At 43.1% G+C, this 18514-nt stretch overlaps 1 protein-coding gene across 1 annotated transcript in view; it reads right to left on the bottom strand.

The window, feature by feature from the left end:
* VAV3 (vav guanine nucleotide exchange factor 3) overlaps positions 1-18514 on the bottom strand; it is a 377763-nt gene that overhangs the window by 189176 nt on the left and 170073 nt on the right. Inside the window, 7 exon segments of the mRNA XM_021090110.1 lie at positions 662-757; positions 4667-4766; positions 6798-6819; positions 6822-6900; positions 9049-9117; positions 11310-11402; positions 13348-13456. Of these exon segments, the coding sequence (XP_020945769.1) occupies positions 662-757; positions 4667-4766; positions 6798-6819; positions 6822-6900; positions 9049-9117; positions 11310-11402; positions 13348-13456 (568 nt within the window).

Here is an 18514-nt window from a genome sequence, read left to right as displayed (position 1 = left end):
AGATCTTTTTAAAATGACATTTCACAAGCATCAGCAGAGCTGACAGACTAATACAGTAAGACATTTCTTTGGAGCAGAACTAATGAGTCTCCTGGTACAGCTATCAAATTAAATTTACAAGACTCTCCACCCTCATTAGAAGACTAACCATGGAAACCATAAGCTAGGGGTTATAACAAGAATCACTTCAAAATAAATGTAGTCATATTGTAATTTAGTTTAGCAGAAAGCAGCAGAGAATGTGACAGAATTCTCTTTCGTTTATGGTTATAAGGTACAATTTCTAACACAATTAACCCGCCAAAATTCAAGTGTATCGCAACACTGAGGTTCTCATAAATGAATACTGCTGATGCCCGAAGACTGGGTTGATGGGATAGTTGTATTTGCTTTGCCTTGTTCTTAAATGTGAAAAAAAAAGTTTAGAGCCAGTTCTGTTTGAAGGACACAAATTGTGACTTTGTGAAAGATAACAGAATTATCTTCCCTAAAAGGAAGAAAAAAAAAAAATCCAGCTGTTCTGTGATTTCCCACTTAGCTACTCTGATAATTGAAAATTATAAAAAGGGATGGGGCTCCAAGCATAACGTAGTTGATGCTTCACTGATATTTTGTTGAATGAATGAATGAACAAATAAACGACTGGACTTTAGTTACATACCTGGAGGAGAAGGTGATACTTTAAAACACGCTGCATAGGAACCACAAGCAAATCTCGAAGAGTAAATTTCCCATTATTTGCTCTTTTGGAACATTCCTAATGAAAAAAAAATTTTTAATTGAACTTTGTTAACCAAAGGGAATCATAATACAAACATTAAAAGATGCAAAAGCCTTGACGAACAAAACGGCTCTATATATTTATTATACAATAAATATTTTGTTGTTTTCTTTCCTAGCAATCCTTCTTGCTGAAAAGAGTAGGAAGCATCATCAATTAAAAACCAAAAGAAACAAAAGTTGCAGCATTTCAACTCTAGATAAGAAAATACGTAGAACTATTTTATGTATGAAAATTATTTTCTCTAGTGGTCCTCCAGTGTCTTCCCCCATTTGTACCACTTAACCTTTCACCAGTCTCCCCAAGCAGGACCATGGACCAGGCATCAAGAACAAGCCCTACTCATCAAACCCACTATGGGCTTCCTCGCCCTCAGGTCTTAGTTTATTCGGTTCTCTCCAGGTCCCATGTGCTTTGTCTAGTTTCCAGAAAAATTCATCATCCTCCTGAAGAAATATCCTTCTAGGCTGTTAGTAATGATCCCAATCAAAGTTGTGCTGTCTCTCTGCGCCTTCTGAGTCTTTTCATTATTACTGTGGGTAGTATCTTCCCCAATATATTCTGCCTTTTCTACCTCTAAGAATCTACTATTTGCTCAATAAACATGTGTTGCAATGAATGAAATGGAATGACTGACCTAAAAATTTGCTAAAGTATAAGCCCACGCCTGGATTCAAAGTGTTTAAAGCCTCAGGTTTTATTTTTTCAGTCTCACACTCTCCTTTCCTAAAAGTTGACTGAAAAATCATATTGACTGGTTCCCTCTTCTGACATTAACTATGACTTCGAGGAAAGTACTTTGAAGCGTCAAAGCTTGAATTTAAATCAAGTCTGGCACCCCTCGGCTGTGTGACCTTGAGCAAGTTGCTTTTCTGATTTTATTGTTTCTCACATATTTGTAGTATAGTTCAAAATAAAGTGCCATAAAATATTTTTATTCATGAGCAACCTTTTAGGACCAAAATTCTCAGTTATATAACTAAGACCAAGGAAGCTTCCAGTTCTTGGAAGGAGTTGTGTTGCAGAAAATATTCTTTTTTCTTTTTTGCCTACACTTAGCTTTTCTGACACATGGAAGGGTAAGATCATCAGGAGCTAGAAAAACAAAACACCGCTCGCTCTAATGACAGTATTGAGTTAATGAGTGCTTGACTACAGCTCTTAAACAAGAACTGAGGACACAACCTGCCACGTTAGCTCACGGCTTGTCAACTGCTGCGGTTCACTGGACAGATAACTATTTCAACTGATTTCTTGCTTCCACAGATTGTAGAGAGTTCTGGATCATGGGTCTCGAATAGGAGGTCAAACTGCTAATAATACTATTGCAATGCATCTTCCCAGCTGCATTTTAAGTTCCTTGGAATTGAGGCTGTATCTTACATTTCTTACGTTAAGCCGTCTTAACATAGTGTTAAGAACAGAAATGTTATACATTTAAAATTCACTTTGTTATGTTACGGAAGTCAGTTTAAAACTGCTGGGGGAAAAAAAAAAAACTAGTTCCAGTTCTAAGTCACAGGGTCAGGACGTAAAGAAACGAACTGGTATTAGCTACAACTGGGGAGGCTGCGAGTGAAGTGTAAAATGCTTATTGGCATTGCAAGCAAATAATGGGGAGAAATGATACTTCCAAAAGAGAAGAAAATAAAGTGAAACAGGGATGAGCCAGCTTACAGGGCAAGGTAAAGAGACTCTATGACCCTTCGCCCCATGTCTTCTTGGTTCCTAACTAGAGGGAAGAAAAAAAGACAAAAACGAACGAGAGTAAAAATAACCTCAAAACAGCAGGAGGCAGAGCGAAACCAAGTATCAGGCAGCTTTCCCTCCATCATGCTAGGACTTGCAAAAGACAGTTCCAAAAAAGACTGTTTGTTGAGGGGTTATGGTAATTATTTGATGAAACACTTCCAAATCAGGCCCACGCTTAGAAATCGGGGCTTTTCAGAGTGCCCTCTGTGGTGCAGTATATTAGGATCTGGTGTGGTCACGGCACCAGCTCAAGTTGCTGCTGTGGTGCACGTTCGATCCCGGGCCCAGGAACTTCCCCATGCTGTAGGTGCAGCTGGAAGGGACGGAAGGAAGGGAGGGAGAGAGGGAGGGAGAAGGAAGGAAAGAATGGAGGGAGCCTTTCAAGCTCAGCCTGGAGTCCTCTCTTTCCCTAACACTCTCAGTGACGACAGAAACTATGCCTCTGGAGTTCCACAGCATGCGCGCTGGTCGGGTTTTGACAGTGATTCTGTAAAAAGGGAGAGTAACATTCAAATGATGCTAAAAGACCACTTGCTGACTCCGCTCTTGAACCAGGATTATATACCTTTATTAAAAAACAACAACAACAACAAAAAAAACCTGAAGTTCCCATCGTGGCTCAGGGGTTAACGAACCTGACTAGCATCTATGAGGACTTGAGTTTGATCCCTGGCCTCGCTCAGTGGGTTAAGGGTCTGGCATTGCTGAGAGCTGTGACGTAGGGTGCGGACACAGCTCAGATTCCCTGTTACTGTGGCTCTGGCCTAGGCCTGCGGCTACAGCTCTGATTGGACCCCTAGCCTGGGAACCTCCATATGCTGCAGGTGCAGCCCTAAAAGACAAAAACCCAAAATGAGAAACCCTGCCTTAAAGGTAGCTCTGTTAGGATGTAGTTGTGAAAGTTGTAAAGTCTTGTCTTAGCAGCACATCTTAATTTGAGTCAAGGTGGCTTATAGATCTACACTTAGGAGGCTCTATTCTCCAAAGAGGAGCAGGGGCCCTTGAGGCTAAAAAAGGATGTCACTTAGTGGTGACTCAATCCATTTCCTGACATAGGGTCCACATCGTCAAGGGACTGCAGAGGTAAGAAAGAAGGATCCACGATACACAGATGGTAGAGTCACTAGACTGCCTATTAACATGCAAACTTTCTAACCAAAGTTCCCCTCTGTGGGAATCATGAGTTATGATGATTCCAGATACGCACCGACAGCCCACACAGAAAGTGGATCATACATCCCTCCCTGAAATTTAAGAAAAATCCGAACATATGGATAATGTATTTGAGGTAACTCATATAACGTATAAATAATCATTTCCAAAAGTTTTTTGAAAGTGCAAACTCTTCCGGGGGGGGGGGGAGATGTACCCCCCCACACACCAAAAAAAATGACTTAATACAGTTTCCAGATGTGTTTTCCACGGGTACCATGGGCTCTGTGCATACTGGTCTACTCCCCACTTCTCAAACTCTCCCAACTCTTCTGCTCCAGATGTGCCAATTCTTCCAGAATGCCCCACAGGGAATCTCATCCGTCAAGACTCACCCCTTTCTTCATCGATCCTAACTCAAATACTTCCTCTTCAGATAAATCTTCCCCAGCCCAACTATTCTGAGGGAATCCTCAATCTTATTCACGGAGCCCTGGCCGAGGGCTCATCACAGGCTACTTACTCTCACTCTCATGAGTGTCTATCTTGTCTTCTTCTTATGGGCAATATCCATCCATGCCCTTTTCATATGCCTGTCCTCTAAATGTCTTCTATTTTTAATAAACAACTTAAATCTAAGCTTTTTCATCCTGTACCTTTTACTCCTCTGGGTAAACTGACTCATCATCTCTCTGAACCTTGGCTTTCTTATCCAAAAGAGAAGAAAATTAATTATGTATCTAACCAAGTCACAAGGCTCTAATGAGATAACGCATGTAAAAAATGCCATAAATCTGATATTTTACTGCTGTTATTATCACTGCCATAGTATTATTTTATAGAGCTATCTATTAAAATATTTTTTGAAATTATACGTAGAATACATGGGAAATTTGTTGTTGCATGATCATGAAAAGAAATGCGTTGTTCTGTTTATTTTACTCTCTGTCACATACAAAAAAAATAAAAATAAACAGGCACCTCTAATTTCAGTTTGACATCTTCTTTTGTCTTAGAAATGTAGTCTAAACTTGAGATGGCCAACTCCACTCCACTGCAGTACTGCCCATAAATAACCAACCTGAAAGGAAAAAAGAGAGTGAAAAGAAACCTGTAGGACAAAACGGCAAAAATAAAGTAGAAAAGGAAAGAGGCAGAATTTCCATCTATTTAAAGCCACAGTTGAGAATAATCAAAGCAATCTCACTCATCCTGCCTCTGTTACTTTCTAGGTAATCCTGGGAAGATGACTCATAATTTCTCTGAGCCTCAGCTTTCTCGTTTCTTCTTGTTTTTTTTTTTTTTTTTTTTTTTTGTAGGAGGGGACCAAAGGAAGTTTCCAGGCTAGGGGTTAAATCATAGCTACAGCTGCCGACCTACACCACAGCCATAGCAGTACCAGATTCAACCCTCATCTGCAACCTATACCACAGTCCACAGCAAAGCCAGATCTCTGACCCACTGAGTGAGGCCAGGGATCGAACCCAGGTCCTCATGGATACTAGTCAGATTTGTTTCCAATGAGCCACATGGGAACTCATGTTTTACCACCTGCACACACACAGTTATAGAATGAGGATCGCTCATCCTGATGATACCATATAGTTAAAAATAACTATTTTGGAAGTTCCCACTGTGGCTCAGTGGTAATGAACCCAACTAGGATCCAAGAGGATGAGGGTTCGATCCCTGGCCTCACTTATGGGTTAAGGATCCAGCGTTGCCATGGCTGTGGTATAGGGGCTGGCAGCTACAGCTCCAATTTGACCCCTAGCCTGGGGACTTCCACATGTTGCAAGAGCAGCCCCCCAAAAAACAAAACAAAACAAAAAGATATTTTTAATTTCCAAATTTGAATGGGGTGGATTCCTTGTACACTTTTATAGCAGGTGGAATTTACAAACTGGCTTAATGACTATCAATATTGCTTGGGATGCATATACATCAAAAACAAAATAAAAAATTTCTGTTTAAGGTTCTGTTGGAGATCAACTTGTTCACTGTTTACTCTCACTCAGGAACAGCTTTCTTTTCTACCACAATTTCACTGTAATCACTACTTATAATTCCACTCATTAATAAACCCCATACTCCTTCCTACTTTTTAATTAAGAAAAATACATTATCTGAAAAGGGGAACAGAGACGTCTGAGCTGTGCTGGGTAGACTGTTCATATGACAGGGGTCAGAGCCTGCTTTGGGAAGGTTATCTCTTGGAAGAAACTGAGTTTTGCAAAAAGCAATGGTTAATTTATTGTTTCCTTTAATTCTCCAATGGGGTGAGGGAACTACTACTACATTAATATTTATCTACTGTTGATGCAGAGCAATTAATTACCCACACCTTAGTCAGGACTAAGAATTATAGTGTTTGATTTCAACAGAGAGAACTATATTCTAGCAAAATTTCTTAGTACTTCTAATTCCTGTGAACTGTTCAGAATTTTTTTTTTTTTTGGCTTTCTTTAGGGCAGCACCCAAGGCACATGAAGTTCCCAGGCTAGGGGATGCAGTGTAGCTGTAGCTGCCGGCCTACACCACAGCTCACGGCAATGCTGGATCCTTAACCCACTGAGTGAGGCCAGGGATTGAACCTGCATCCTCATGGATACCAGTTGGGTTCCTTACTGCTGAGCCACAACAGGAACACCAATTTTATTTATTTATTTATTTTTGTAAACTCAGAAAAGGAAACTGATTTTGGCTGTGAATCTAATACTCCAAAATAAAGAATTGTAAGACATTGGAGTTGGAAAAAGCACTACGTACCAGCTAATCTCATCTACCCCTAACATTTACAGGTAGAGAAAGGGAGGCTCAGAGAGTTGAAATGACCTCCTGAAGTCTACAGGACTCGAGAGTGACAGGGTCTGTGCATGGACTGCATCTTCTGGTTGTCAAGGCAAAAATCTAGATCCTTTTCCTTTTTCTCTTTTCTTTTTTTCTGATATGCTTATATTGCTCAACTATCATCCAGAGATGAACTATCCCAGGTTCTAATCACTGCCCGGGAAGTATCTTAATGAACAGTAGTAATAGCTCTTTATGAGCAAATTTAATGCTAACCCTCATTACAAACTAATAGCCACAACATTTAAAATCCACAAGTTACCTTTCCTTGTAGTTAATAAAACTTGATACAAGTTCTGGTCATTTTTATTTACAATGGAATCATGAATCTCTTGCATTAGGTTCCGATGAACTTTTACAAGTTCCTTAGGAAAGAAAACAATGGCAAAGGAAATTAGAAATCAGAAGCAAAAAAACTCAGCCCAAACCAGCATCCCTATTGTTGCCAGGCTTGCCAGGCAAAGATATGCTGAATGCCCTCAACATAGAAACCTGATACCATCACTGAAGAGAGGAGGGAAGAGAGGTGAAGGCAGAGAGGAGAAAAGAGGTGAAGGCAGAGACAAGCCACGTGCACGGGAAATAGCGATTTCAGATCTGACTTGAAATGTCAGTGTCCTGTGGAAAAGGAAATTATCTCACTAGTTATTAAAGGGTAATTTATTCCTTGTATAAAAATATGTACAGTTCGTTTTCATTTTATAATCACTTTAAATTTTTAAATAAAACTATCCAAGTGCCTAATGTTTTATTGACAGGATAAAGTAATGATTCATGCCCTGGGACATAAAAATGTAGATTGGTACTTTGGTCAATTAGCGGTGTCCTGGAGCTAGGCTAACAATAATCAGACTAAATTACTTGAAACCAGACAACGAATGGCATAAATAAGCAGCAGATCAATGGCAGCAGGAAGTTGACGAGGGCACCTCAAAAATCAGAATTCTACATTGTCCCCGATCGGCAAGTAATGTTCAGTCAGACAGTAAATACACGTTACAGCCGGGAAATGAGAAGATTCAAGTCAAGGTACCAATCCTCCCATCATTGTCCCTGTAGCAGAGCACAAACTGACTGCCGGGCATGCCTTTCCTTAGCAGGTCAAACATGAATACGTTGGCCCTGTCGCTTTTCAGAGGAGCATGGAAAAACCATCAAAATAGACTCTCAGGAGTTCCCACTGTGGTGCAGCAGCTTAAGGATCGGGCACTGTCTCTGCAGTGGCTTAGGTCAGTGCTGAGGTGCAGGTTCAATCCCCAACCCAGCACCAGGGGCTAAGGAGTAGGTGTTGCTGCAGCTGTGGTGTAAGTGCAGGTGCAGCTGCAGCTCGGATTCGATTCCTGGTCCAGGAATGTCCATGTGCCACAAGTGCAGCCAAAAAAAAAAAAAAAAACCAAAAACAAAACAAGACTGTCAAATGGGTCCTAAGTTACAGGGAGTGTTTTCAGGTAGTTCAAGATCCTCATCTTTCTAATGTTTTTTTTTTTTTTTTTTTTTTTTTTTCCTAGGTTCATGGTTCAGGTATCAAGACCATCGTCTCATACCAGCTATGCGATCATTACATGGCAGACGAACCTATGTTAGTCATTCGTTACCACTTGCACGACAATTAGAATGTGGTTTGTTTGATGCTAAATGTTCATTTGATACTGTGATGTTTTCCCTCCATGTTAAACTCAATAAAAAAAAAGTCTTCATTGGGCCAAAAATCAGAGACAAGGTCAACATGCCACAGCTAACCAATGGGGATACCACAACACTAAAATTAAAAGAATCAAAATATTAAAGACTTTGCAGGTGATACAAGCAAGCCTGTACATAAAAGTTTATATACAGTATGTAAAAGCCATACATTAAAACTGAGACCTGTTCTAGAGGTCCAAGAACTTAACCTTATCTAACACGTCCTTATGCGGCATTGCACTTGGCTCGCTTCCCTGCTTCTGGGTAAATATTCTTTTAGGATTGCAAGATGATGCTAAGGTATCCTGGAATCTGAAATGCTTACCTAAATGTGAGGGAAAGATTCTCACATCTACCATTAAAATAGACTGTTACATCACAAGGGGTGAATTTTAGAAAAGGGGATTTAGGCTGATATAACTAGGACCAGCAACCACCAGAAAGCAGAGGCCCAGGCAGGAAGAAAGGGCGGGAAGCAGAGGAGAAGGATGGAGCCAGAAGACAGGGTTGGAGGAGCCACACAACAGGGAATGGAGCAGAAGGGGACCCCACAGACACAGACAGTAACACAGCGATTAACCGAGGTGACCCGGCCATGACAAGCTGCTGAGGATAAGACATGAATCTTATCCGTTTGTGTTCAGCACACCTTCTGCCTGGCTTTTAGCTGACAACAGAACATATCAGTTATTTCCAGAAAACAAGACCATAATAACTCAAGAGGCAAATAACTGGGTTAAAATTCCTAAAGAAACAATAGAATGTTAAAAGTAAGAAGATGGGGATTTTAGGGACACGGCCACCATTTTAGCTACTGTATTTTTACTTACGGGAATGTTGATAAATACAGAATCAAATTCTGTGGCTGTCAGAAATCTTTTTAATGGTGCCATGAAATACTATCAGGAGAGAAGAGAGATGTACTCATTAAGCACAACTTATCATAATTGACATAATAGTTTTTCATCAACGAGCAATAAATATTTTACCAAAAGTTACCTGTTTATCAGTATGATGAATACCAAGAAAAAAAAACAATTTTCTCTATTGTAAAGACTTTGAATAGGGATCTCAAGACATAAACACAAGGTAATACATTTAAAGTACAAAACAAAAGACCTGAGCTATATCTGCCTCTGAAAGCAAGGGGAAAAAAAAGAACACCTTTGGCCAATGTGGCAAAAAAAAAAAAAAAAAAAAAAGGCAACATGCTAGAGATATATTTGAGGACTAATACAAAAAAACCCCTCAAGTGCTTTGCAGAGATCAAGGTCTGCTTATGTGACTCATGGATCATTTTCTCTTCATTCCTTGAGAATTTTAGTGCCTTGCCTACCCTATCTCCACCCATGACTACTCCCAACTGCATGTTTGGCCACCTCAGTCACTGGGCAGATGATCCTTCCAATGGCCTGGCCTCTTGGCCCTTGAACTCCAATAACCTGGGTCTCATCCTAACTCAGCTACCCTGGGGTCATACCCCAAGACCTGTCATTACCAACAACCGCATATGCTCCACAGCATTAATGTGAAGCAAGCCACTCTCTGACCTCTACCCTCCCACCTTTACAGCTCACTCCTTCAAGGACCTCTTGAACCCAGTGCTTCTGCTTATCCACGGACCATCCCATATCCCTCACGTCCCCTGTCTCCTTCTTACCCAGTTTACGCTCCATGAACCAACATCAGACTCGCTGGCCTGCACACACACTTACCCTCTCTTCTTCCAGTGCGCTTTTCTGGAAGAAGGAAGATCCATATATTTTGTGCCTGTGCCTAGGAAGTTAAACAGGAACTATCGTGACAGCTAATGCAAAATATAATCACAAAACCCAACAGAGCCGCTAATGCCACATAGCCTCAGCACATATACTCTCTCGTTCTCCTAGATAACTCTTTGACACCTTCATCTCTCTCTCGCTCTCTTTTTAGCTTCCAAAACTTTCTCCTGGTTCTCATTCTCCTAACCCCAAATGTGGAAGTCACCAGAGGTGACCCCAGACGACGTCTCTATGTCACCTAGCGCCGCGGGCTCAAACACCATCGCCTCATGGTAACAGCCCAATCTCTACAGCAATTCAACCTTTCCCCTTAATGTCAGACTCATACATCTAACGCCTCCCCAACACACCTTGGAAGCTAATAGGTATCGCAAATTTAGTTGGTCCCCACAGACCTGTGATTCCCACACTGGTCCTTGCCCATCTCGGTCACCACCTTCACCATTCAGACAGTTAGTTATGGTGCTGTAAACCAAGCCTTCTTGATGGCTCTTTCCCATGCATCCTTTACCCAATTCATCATCAAATCCACTTGGCTCTACTTTCCAAATTCATCTGGAACCTGACCCTTCCTCACACCTCTACCAACCCCGCCATTTCCTGTTGACTTAACTACCACAACATCCTACTTCTTCCCAGTTTCCACCCTTACCCGACCAGAGTCAGAGGAGCTGTCAAAACCTTCTTACGTTAGATCACATCACTTCTCCAACCAAAATGCTCCTGCTGAAGCCAGCTGCTCCTCCACACTCCCACATGATGGGGGCTTCACCGCTGCTCTGACCTCACTGCCCCCTCACTGTTCTGCTCCAGCCACCAGGACTGTGGCTGCCCCTCACGGTACACTGCCCGCTGCCCGCGTGAGGGCCCTTCTCCCTGGACCTGTCAGCTCTGGGCTACCCACACGGCTTGCTCCCTCAATTCACTGAGACACTCACTTGCTCTAGACTTAAGACCGTCTGCTTATCATGTGACCATGGAGCCTTCCACTCCCACCCCAGCCTCCCATCACTCGCCACCCCCTTCCTCTGCCTTATCTGACATATGCTTTTACTTAAATTGTAAACCCTCCCTTGAGAGAAAGTGTCATGAGAACCAGAGTTGTGCCATGCTGACTGCTCTATCCTCAGGCCCCGGAACAGGGGTCATTCAGGTGCTAGGGAATCAATAAATTGTTGTGGGATGAATAAATCTGCTTGGAGATCTTTATACCCAAAGTTCCACTGAAAATCAGAATACACAGACACCACAGCAACTCTGAGCCTATATTAAGGCAGCTTTTGAGCATCTAGAATGACTTGATGACTTACTTTTTCTATTGACTCCAGTGTTTCTGTATATTTTTCTTCTGTCTGCTTAATTTCTGCTAGGCAGCAACTTCGTATGTCATTTTCTGGACATTTCTGCAATAAGAATTTTCAACTTAAAATTTTTAATCGAATGCATGTACTAATCACGCTGGTAAAAGACAGAAACCGAAAGTATTGATTTTTTTTTAAGCATTCCAGTCTAACAAAGCACTTAGCCAAAAGATGTATTTAACTGCATTTGTGAAGGACCTTTGCTTTTTTTAAAAAATTTGAAAAATGTAAATGAAGAATAGGTAACTATTTTTCGATTACTAACTGTGAGGCTAGATACGCTCTTCAAATTGAAACATCTTTCGTTATAAATGTAACTGAATCTAAACACATCATGCATGATGTCACATAATCTTTCGTGTATAGTGTACTTTACAAGTGTGACAGAAGTAAATGCAAACATCGTTAAGTGTCTCGGTTTTCTCATCGGTGAAACAGAATTACAGCACCCAGCCCAAGGGCTGTCAACGGGACAAACCATGTGCAGCACTGAACACCCTGAGGAGCTCCCAGGAAAGCCCCCGTGCATTCAATTATTATCACTGTTACCCCTGTGCCGTAAGAGCAGCCCAGCACCCGCAGCTAAGTAAAGACTGTCCTTGGGGAAGACAATGAAGAATGTGCTGGTGCCCCAAGCAGTTAATAATTAAAGGGGATGCAGATGACACTCCGTCACCTCAAACACTCTTAAAATGCTGCCCCAGGCATCCTGTCAGCTCGCTCTGCGGGTTGAAGCACACATTGGTGACATTCACCAAACACAGGCCAGATGCCTTGTTCCCATCCCACCGAAGCTACTGCTCCCTATCTGGGCACCGGACAAGCCGCCAGGCTTCTGTTAAAGGCAAGAGGAAGAAGAGAGCCGAGAGAATTCATCGAAGCATTGAAGAAGCCTAAGCTACCCCCAGGTGATGGAAAACGCCTTTTGTATTCAAAGAGACGATGTTAATAAAAGCTTATGCAACCTTTTTATTTCGAATTATAGATGAGAAAATCATTCAAAGTAATTCTGCGTGTTTTAGATATTTTAATGGCAGATAAAACTTTGTAGGCTTATATTGACCATGGCCCTACCTGAAACTAAGTTTGTAAAATAGTAAAAATGCTGGGAGACGTATTATGAAACAAAAGAAAAAACACCTCCCATCAACTTTTAATGAATAGGAAGAAATATCCTTAACAAATCGTTTACACCACATCAAAGTTTAGTTTTGCTTGCTTTATAAGAGAGGATTTCCTCTTATGACAATGTAATGTCATGATTCCCTGAAATTGTGTTCTATCACCACTTAGCCATTATTTAGCTGGGTGGAGGGTCATTTACTTCTCGGACCTTCTTACGAGGAAGATGAAAGGATTAGACCAGAGATGTCCTAGGATTATTCCAAGTTATAAAATGCTACGTTTATATGACTCGAGATGCAAAAACAAGTCATGGTTCTGCAGTTATGATGTTACTATTTTATCATAGAAATTAAATATTTTATCACTTATAATTATTATACGAATACTCCTTCAAAGAATCACTTTCCTAATAAAATACTCAGAATAACAAGACGTGGTAATTAGTTATAAACAAGATAAAAAAGAAAACAAACAAAAAATGATCCCAGACGTTACATAAATAACTATATTAATAAGTCCTTCAAACAATTGCTTTCCTAGGAAAATACACAGAGTAACATAAAAAACAGGCAAGTCAGGAGTTCCCGTCGTGGCTCAGCGGTTAACAAACCCAACTAGCATCCATGGGGACGTGGGTTCGTTCCCTGGCCTCACTCAGTGGGTTAGGCAGCTGGTGTTGCTGTGAGCTGTGGTGTCGGTTGCAGACTTGGCTTGGATCCCGGGTTGCTGTGGCTGTGGTGTAGGCTGGCAGCTACAGCTCCAATTGGACCCCTAGCCTGGGAACCTCCATGTGCCACGGGTGTGGCCCTAAAGAGACGGAAAAATTAAAAATAACAAAAACCCAGGCAAGTCAAAGTCCTACAGGAGGATGTGCTTCCTCTGCCTTCATTAAGTCCTCGTACACTTCGCCGCCTTCGTCTTCCCCATAAACACAGTCGTACAGACCCTCCTCATCCTCCACGTGGGTTTCACTGGAACGAAAGGGGACAAGACAAACGTCACTGTCTGTCGTGCAGTAAATGCAGTCATTAGAAAGAGCAGACTGGATGTTGAGAGAAAATCGAGAGAGGACATCAAACATGCCAAAGGCTTGTATTACAGCTCTGTGCCTCCGAAGGAGGAGAATGACAAACGACAACCACCACAGAATCCGACCACGATGCAGGGACCTAACATCCCTGGGCATTCTGTATGCCCTCGTTGGTCCAGGCCCAGCATTAATTGTGCTATCAGGCAGGCATCATTTGATCAATGATAGTGATAAGGACTCAGAACAAAACGTTCTTAGACTTGCCCAGGGATACCACGCTAGTTAAATGGCAGAGCCAGGATTTAGAACCCAGTCTGCCGTACCTCTGAGGCTTCTAACCACTTGAGCATCCTGCCTCCCATTTTTCATATCCGAAGGGCTCAGCTCCATCCTCTGTATTAAAGGGTATAATGTAGAGACGACAGGGGCATTGGGAAGGATGCAGTCTTCTAAAAGCATCGGTTTCTGCGGGGTTATATAACTGTCAATGTCTAATGCAGTGGTTTTCAAACCTTGTTCCTTCAAGGCCACTCAGAGGGTACCCACCAGGTCCCTCTTCAGCCAGATTCTGCTTTTATCTGTTTTATTTGTATTTTGTTTAAAGAAAAGGTCCCAAGGCCACAAGACATGTTTAAAAGCCATTTAAATTCTTCTGCTGGTCTCCCAGCAGTGAAAAATAATCCCTACTTTTAAAGCGTCTGCGAACACTTACACAATGACTGATGGACGCATCTTTCCTAAACCCTTCATGTGAGGTTGTAAACCTATTCAGTCAAAGCAGAAACAGCTGCTTCTGCCCATCACCCACTCTGGTGGTGCTCCTTCAGCTTTTCCTCTCAGAGTTCTATAAATAGCTTCTATTAACTAATAATGCCAAAGAACTGAGATTAATAAGTTTCGATATGTTAGCAAGAAGCATTAACATCTCTCCGAAAAGAAATTCCGCTCCTTCAAATCTGCCAGCCCTCAGCATTTCTCTCGGGCCTGTGCAGATAGGACATTATAAATTGATATGTACAAAAATAAAGACACTGGAACTGTAAATGTCACTCTGCAACTTGGAGCATTTTTCAAAGCAGGTGCAATCACAAGGTTGTCTGTGTTTGTCATGAAGAATTATTTGGAGGCTTATGACAGAAATGAAATGTCAAATACCCAGAAGAAAGGAAGGTGCTTCAGGGAGAAGCATCTGGTGGTAAGAGAAGTTTCAGAGACGTCTGCTCCAAGCAGAATGCATTCCACAATCACCTGTCTGCCCTCCGCCCACCTGCCTGATTTTTCCTAAGAACCAACTGGACACCAGCCTGGCCATCGCTGGGAGCATGGGGACCCAGAGATCCAGGGGCTCTCCCGTGGTGTGGTGTGGTGTGGACCACAGCACGTGAGCCCAAAATTCTCTGCATGCAGAGAACAGAGTGAGAATAACTCCAACTAAGGAAGTCGGGGAAGGCTTCACAGAAGATATTATATCTGAACTGCATCTTGAATGTAGTTAACCTACTCAGTAGGTATTTACTGAATAAATACTATGCTCCAGGAGACAGACGGCAGATGAGGCATCACGGTTTCTGCCCCCCAGGGGGGACACACTGAATGAGAAGAGGGGACGAGCATGTGAATAAAGCAACCTGTGCGAAGGCAGAGAGGCAGGCAGAGTCCCGCGAGGGGAGGCGTCCCATCCGGTGTGACCAGGTGTGTGACCCGGCCCTGATGGAAGGGGTGAACCAAACAAAGGGCCTTGACCTCTGTGAGCTTCACCTGACTGGCATCGGGGAACCACGGAGGGGTCAAGAGAGGGGTTATGTGGTGGGTCAAGAAGACAAGCAGGGGGGTCGGGGAGCCCCCAAGGGAAGTCCTGTGGGCGAGGGGTCACGAGGGCTATAACTCGGGTAAGGCAGAGGAGAGACACAGACCTAGGAGACTGTCAGGCATAGCCCCCCGGGCGTGGGGACCAGTCAGAGTCAGGGAGAGTGAAGGATGCTTCTGAGTTTTCCATTTTGGAAACTGGGGGAGATGGTGAGTCCTATTGGCAGTTCTAGGATTTCCATACCGAGGGGCTCCGGCAGGCAGTCTGCCTGAGTGAAGCAGTGATGCTGGTTCAAGCACTTTCTATAATTTATCAAAGGAGAGGTCTGATGAGTCCATGAAGGAGCTGAGATGAAAAAGGATGAAAGAACAGGTTCAATGTCAAAAGGGATCCTCCTGTCCTGGGGAAAGATCGGCTGTGGAATCCATTTCTTTTTTTTTTTTTTGTCTTTTGTCTTTTTGTTGTTGTTGTTGTTGCTATTTCTTGGTTCTTGGGCCGCTCCCGCAGCATATGGAGGTTCCCAGGCTAGGGGTTGAATCGGAGCTGTAGCCCCGGCCTACGCCAGAGCCACAGCAACGCGGGATCCGAGCCGCGTCTGCAACCTACACCACAGCTCACGGCAACGCCGGATCCTTAACCCACTGAGCAAGGGCAGGGACCGAACCCGCAACCTCATGGTTCCTAGTCAGATTCGTTAACCACTGCGCCACGACGGGAACTCCTGGAATCCATTTCTATGGAATTTCTAACCCCAGCTCTCCTGCCCCTGCCCTTCTGAGTCTCCCTGCCCCCCCCAAAAAAAAACACTAAGCCATCATCTTGATTAATTTTTGCTTTTCTGACTCTTTGTCATGAGGGCAGAGATACATATGTACAAACTCACAGATTTTTCTCTAAGAATTGTAGGAGTGACACACATGCACACACTCACATTAAGACTGGGCTGGAACAGTTTGGGTTTTGTTATTTAATCCTGTACTAAAGCTGTTTTTCCTGCTAACCGATAGGTCAATAATTTCTAATTTGCATAAAATGAAGAAGGGAGAGGGAAAAAAGGAGCTGTGATTCTTCAAAGGTCAACAAATCACCAGCGGTCTCTATGAGCTTTCGATGTCCCACTGCCTACGTGTGTGGTCAAGCGTGACACTCTGATCAGAAAGGTTGGGGGAGGAGCATGGACCCAGTAGGATGTGGCCATCTCACACTCTCCATGCTGTCCTGGGTCTGTTTCTCTCCAATTGAGTGGAGGATAATTCCCTCTGCAGCAGGCAGCAGAGCAGTGTTTGTTCCAGGAGCTTCCCGTCAGGCCCTTCGCCCCCATAGCTTAGCTCATAGAGAGCATAAGGAAGCCAAGATTGAAAATCAAGCCGTCTAGCAAGCCCCAAAGAAGCATCTGCAGGAAACACATGACATTTGGACCTCCGACAACCAGGTGGAAAGAGGAAGACGAATGCAACTCCAAAGAGCATGAGCTGGCACCTCACGGCAGCCAGTTTGGGGACCCAAGTTTTCTCCAAACCTGCAGGCTCACAGGACTTATCTTGATGTCAACAAAATAGGATGAGAGAAGACCATAAAAAGGAGCAGGTAAGCGTGATGGTTGCTGGGGCTTAAGAAAGAAGATCATCATAATACTGGAAATAACATGTTCTTTCAAAGACCTCAAGGAATTGATTACATGGCCAGTAATCTTACACTCACATTAGGAAGATCGTAGCCAATTCAGTGAGACAATCAGCAACTACCTTAAGATCAATGAGTTCTTGGGAGTTTTTAAGAAGAGATTAAAAAAAACCATTCTTAATACACGTTTAAAATATAAGACTCTGAGGCCCACTGAAATGCAGGCTGCTCTGGGAAGAGCTGCCAGCCATCCCTGTGGTGCTGGCACAATGCCCACCTCCTGAAAGGTCTTAGAGGGCATGGCAGGGTGCCTCTGGGAGTCAAGGCAGTGAGTAAGAACCTCTACTCTAGAAGAACCACTGCCTGGGTTCAAATCCAAAGACTGCTGCTTACTAGGGCTCCAATCCTTGGCAAGTTACTTAGCTTTTCAAGGCTCAGTTTTCCCATTTGTAAATTGTGGTGATACTAGTGACAACCTCATAACGTGGTGTCACATGAGAGAGTGTGGGTAACAGGGTTGGTGGAGAAACGTGCACTCAGTGAGCTCCTGTGGACTGACAGGTGTCTCATGAGAGGCAGTATCTTCCCTAAAAACTAAATGCTCAGTGCAGCTTTGGCCTCTTCCATCAGAAAAGAGATGCTTACTGAGGACCCACTAGAGACACTAGACACGGTGTGAAGTGCTAGGAAGAGAGCCATGAACAAGGTAAAGCCCCCTGACTTCAGGAACTTGACCTTCTGATGAGGAGATGGACAATAAATGGAACAAACCAAAGCACTAAAGGAAGGAAAATTCGGGCAGAGGCAAGTGCCATAAAAACACGGAGCAAAGTAAGGGTAGTGGCAGTTTTAGGTGGGGTGGTCAGGAAGGCTCACTGGCAGAAACATCTGAGCAGACTTGAACGGTGAGGGGCCAACCACCCGGGCAGGTTGAACAGCAAGTGTAAAAGTTCTAGAGCAAAAACAAGCTCCATGGGTTGGGGTTTTAGGATGGATAACTGATGAATTTCTACAGGATCTGAATCTCGCCTGGAGCATCATCTAAGTCTCATTCTAATTCTTTGCAAACATACCTGATCTTGGCATCAGCTCCTTGAGGGCTGAGGATCACGTTTTATTTTTATTTGTCATCTACACGAGTCGATCAGTCAGCAGAAGATAATCAGCTACAAGACCTTTAGCCTCTCCTGACTATTAAATAATAAAGCCCCAAAGGATTCTCTGTCCAGAATCAACACCACCCCGAATCACTCCAACCCATACTAATCTCGCCCGCCCTTGAACTTGCAGAGCACGCGCTAGTCGTCCTCTAAGTCCAGTGGTAGGTTCTACTTCTGTCTTTAACTCCTCCTTATGTGTCTGATTCCGGGTTTATCAACTACCTCGACTATGCCTCTGAGAAACTTCCAAATGTGACTTCATTGCCTCTGTTTCTTTACGCTCCTTAGAGACGCGCACAATGCAGGATACACGACAGGAACTGAAAGGCAGTCGACACATATTTTCTTGTGAAGCTCTCCATCATGAGTTTGAGGTTAAGTCTTACAGGTCCTAATTACCAAGCCAAGC

This window comes from Sus scrofa, chromosome 4, assembly GCF_000003025.6.
Source record: "Sus scrofa isolate TJ Tabasco breed Duroc chromosome 4, Sscrofa11.1, whole genome shotgun sequence".
NCBI classification, from domain to species: domain Eukaryota; kingdom Metazoa; phylum Chordata; class Mammalia; order Artiodactyla; family Suidae; genus Sus; species Sus scrofa.
This window is presented reverse-complemented; position numbering and strand designations above follow the sequence as displayed.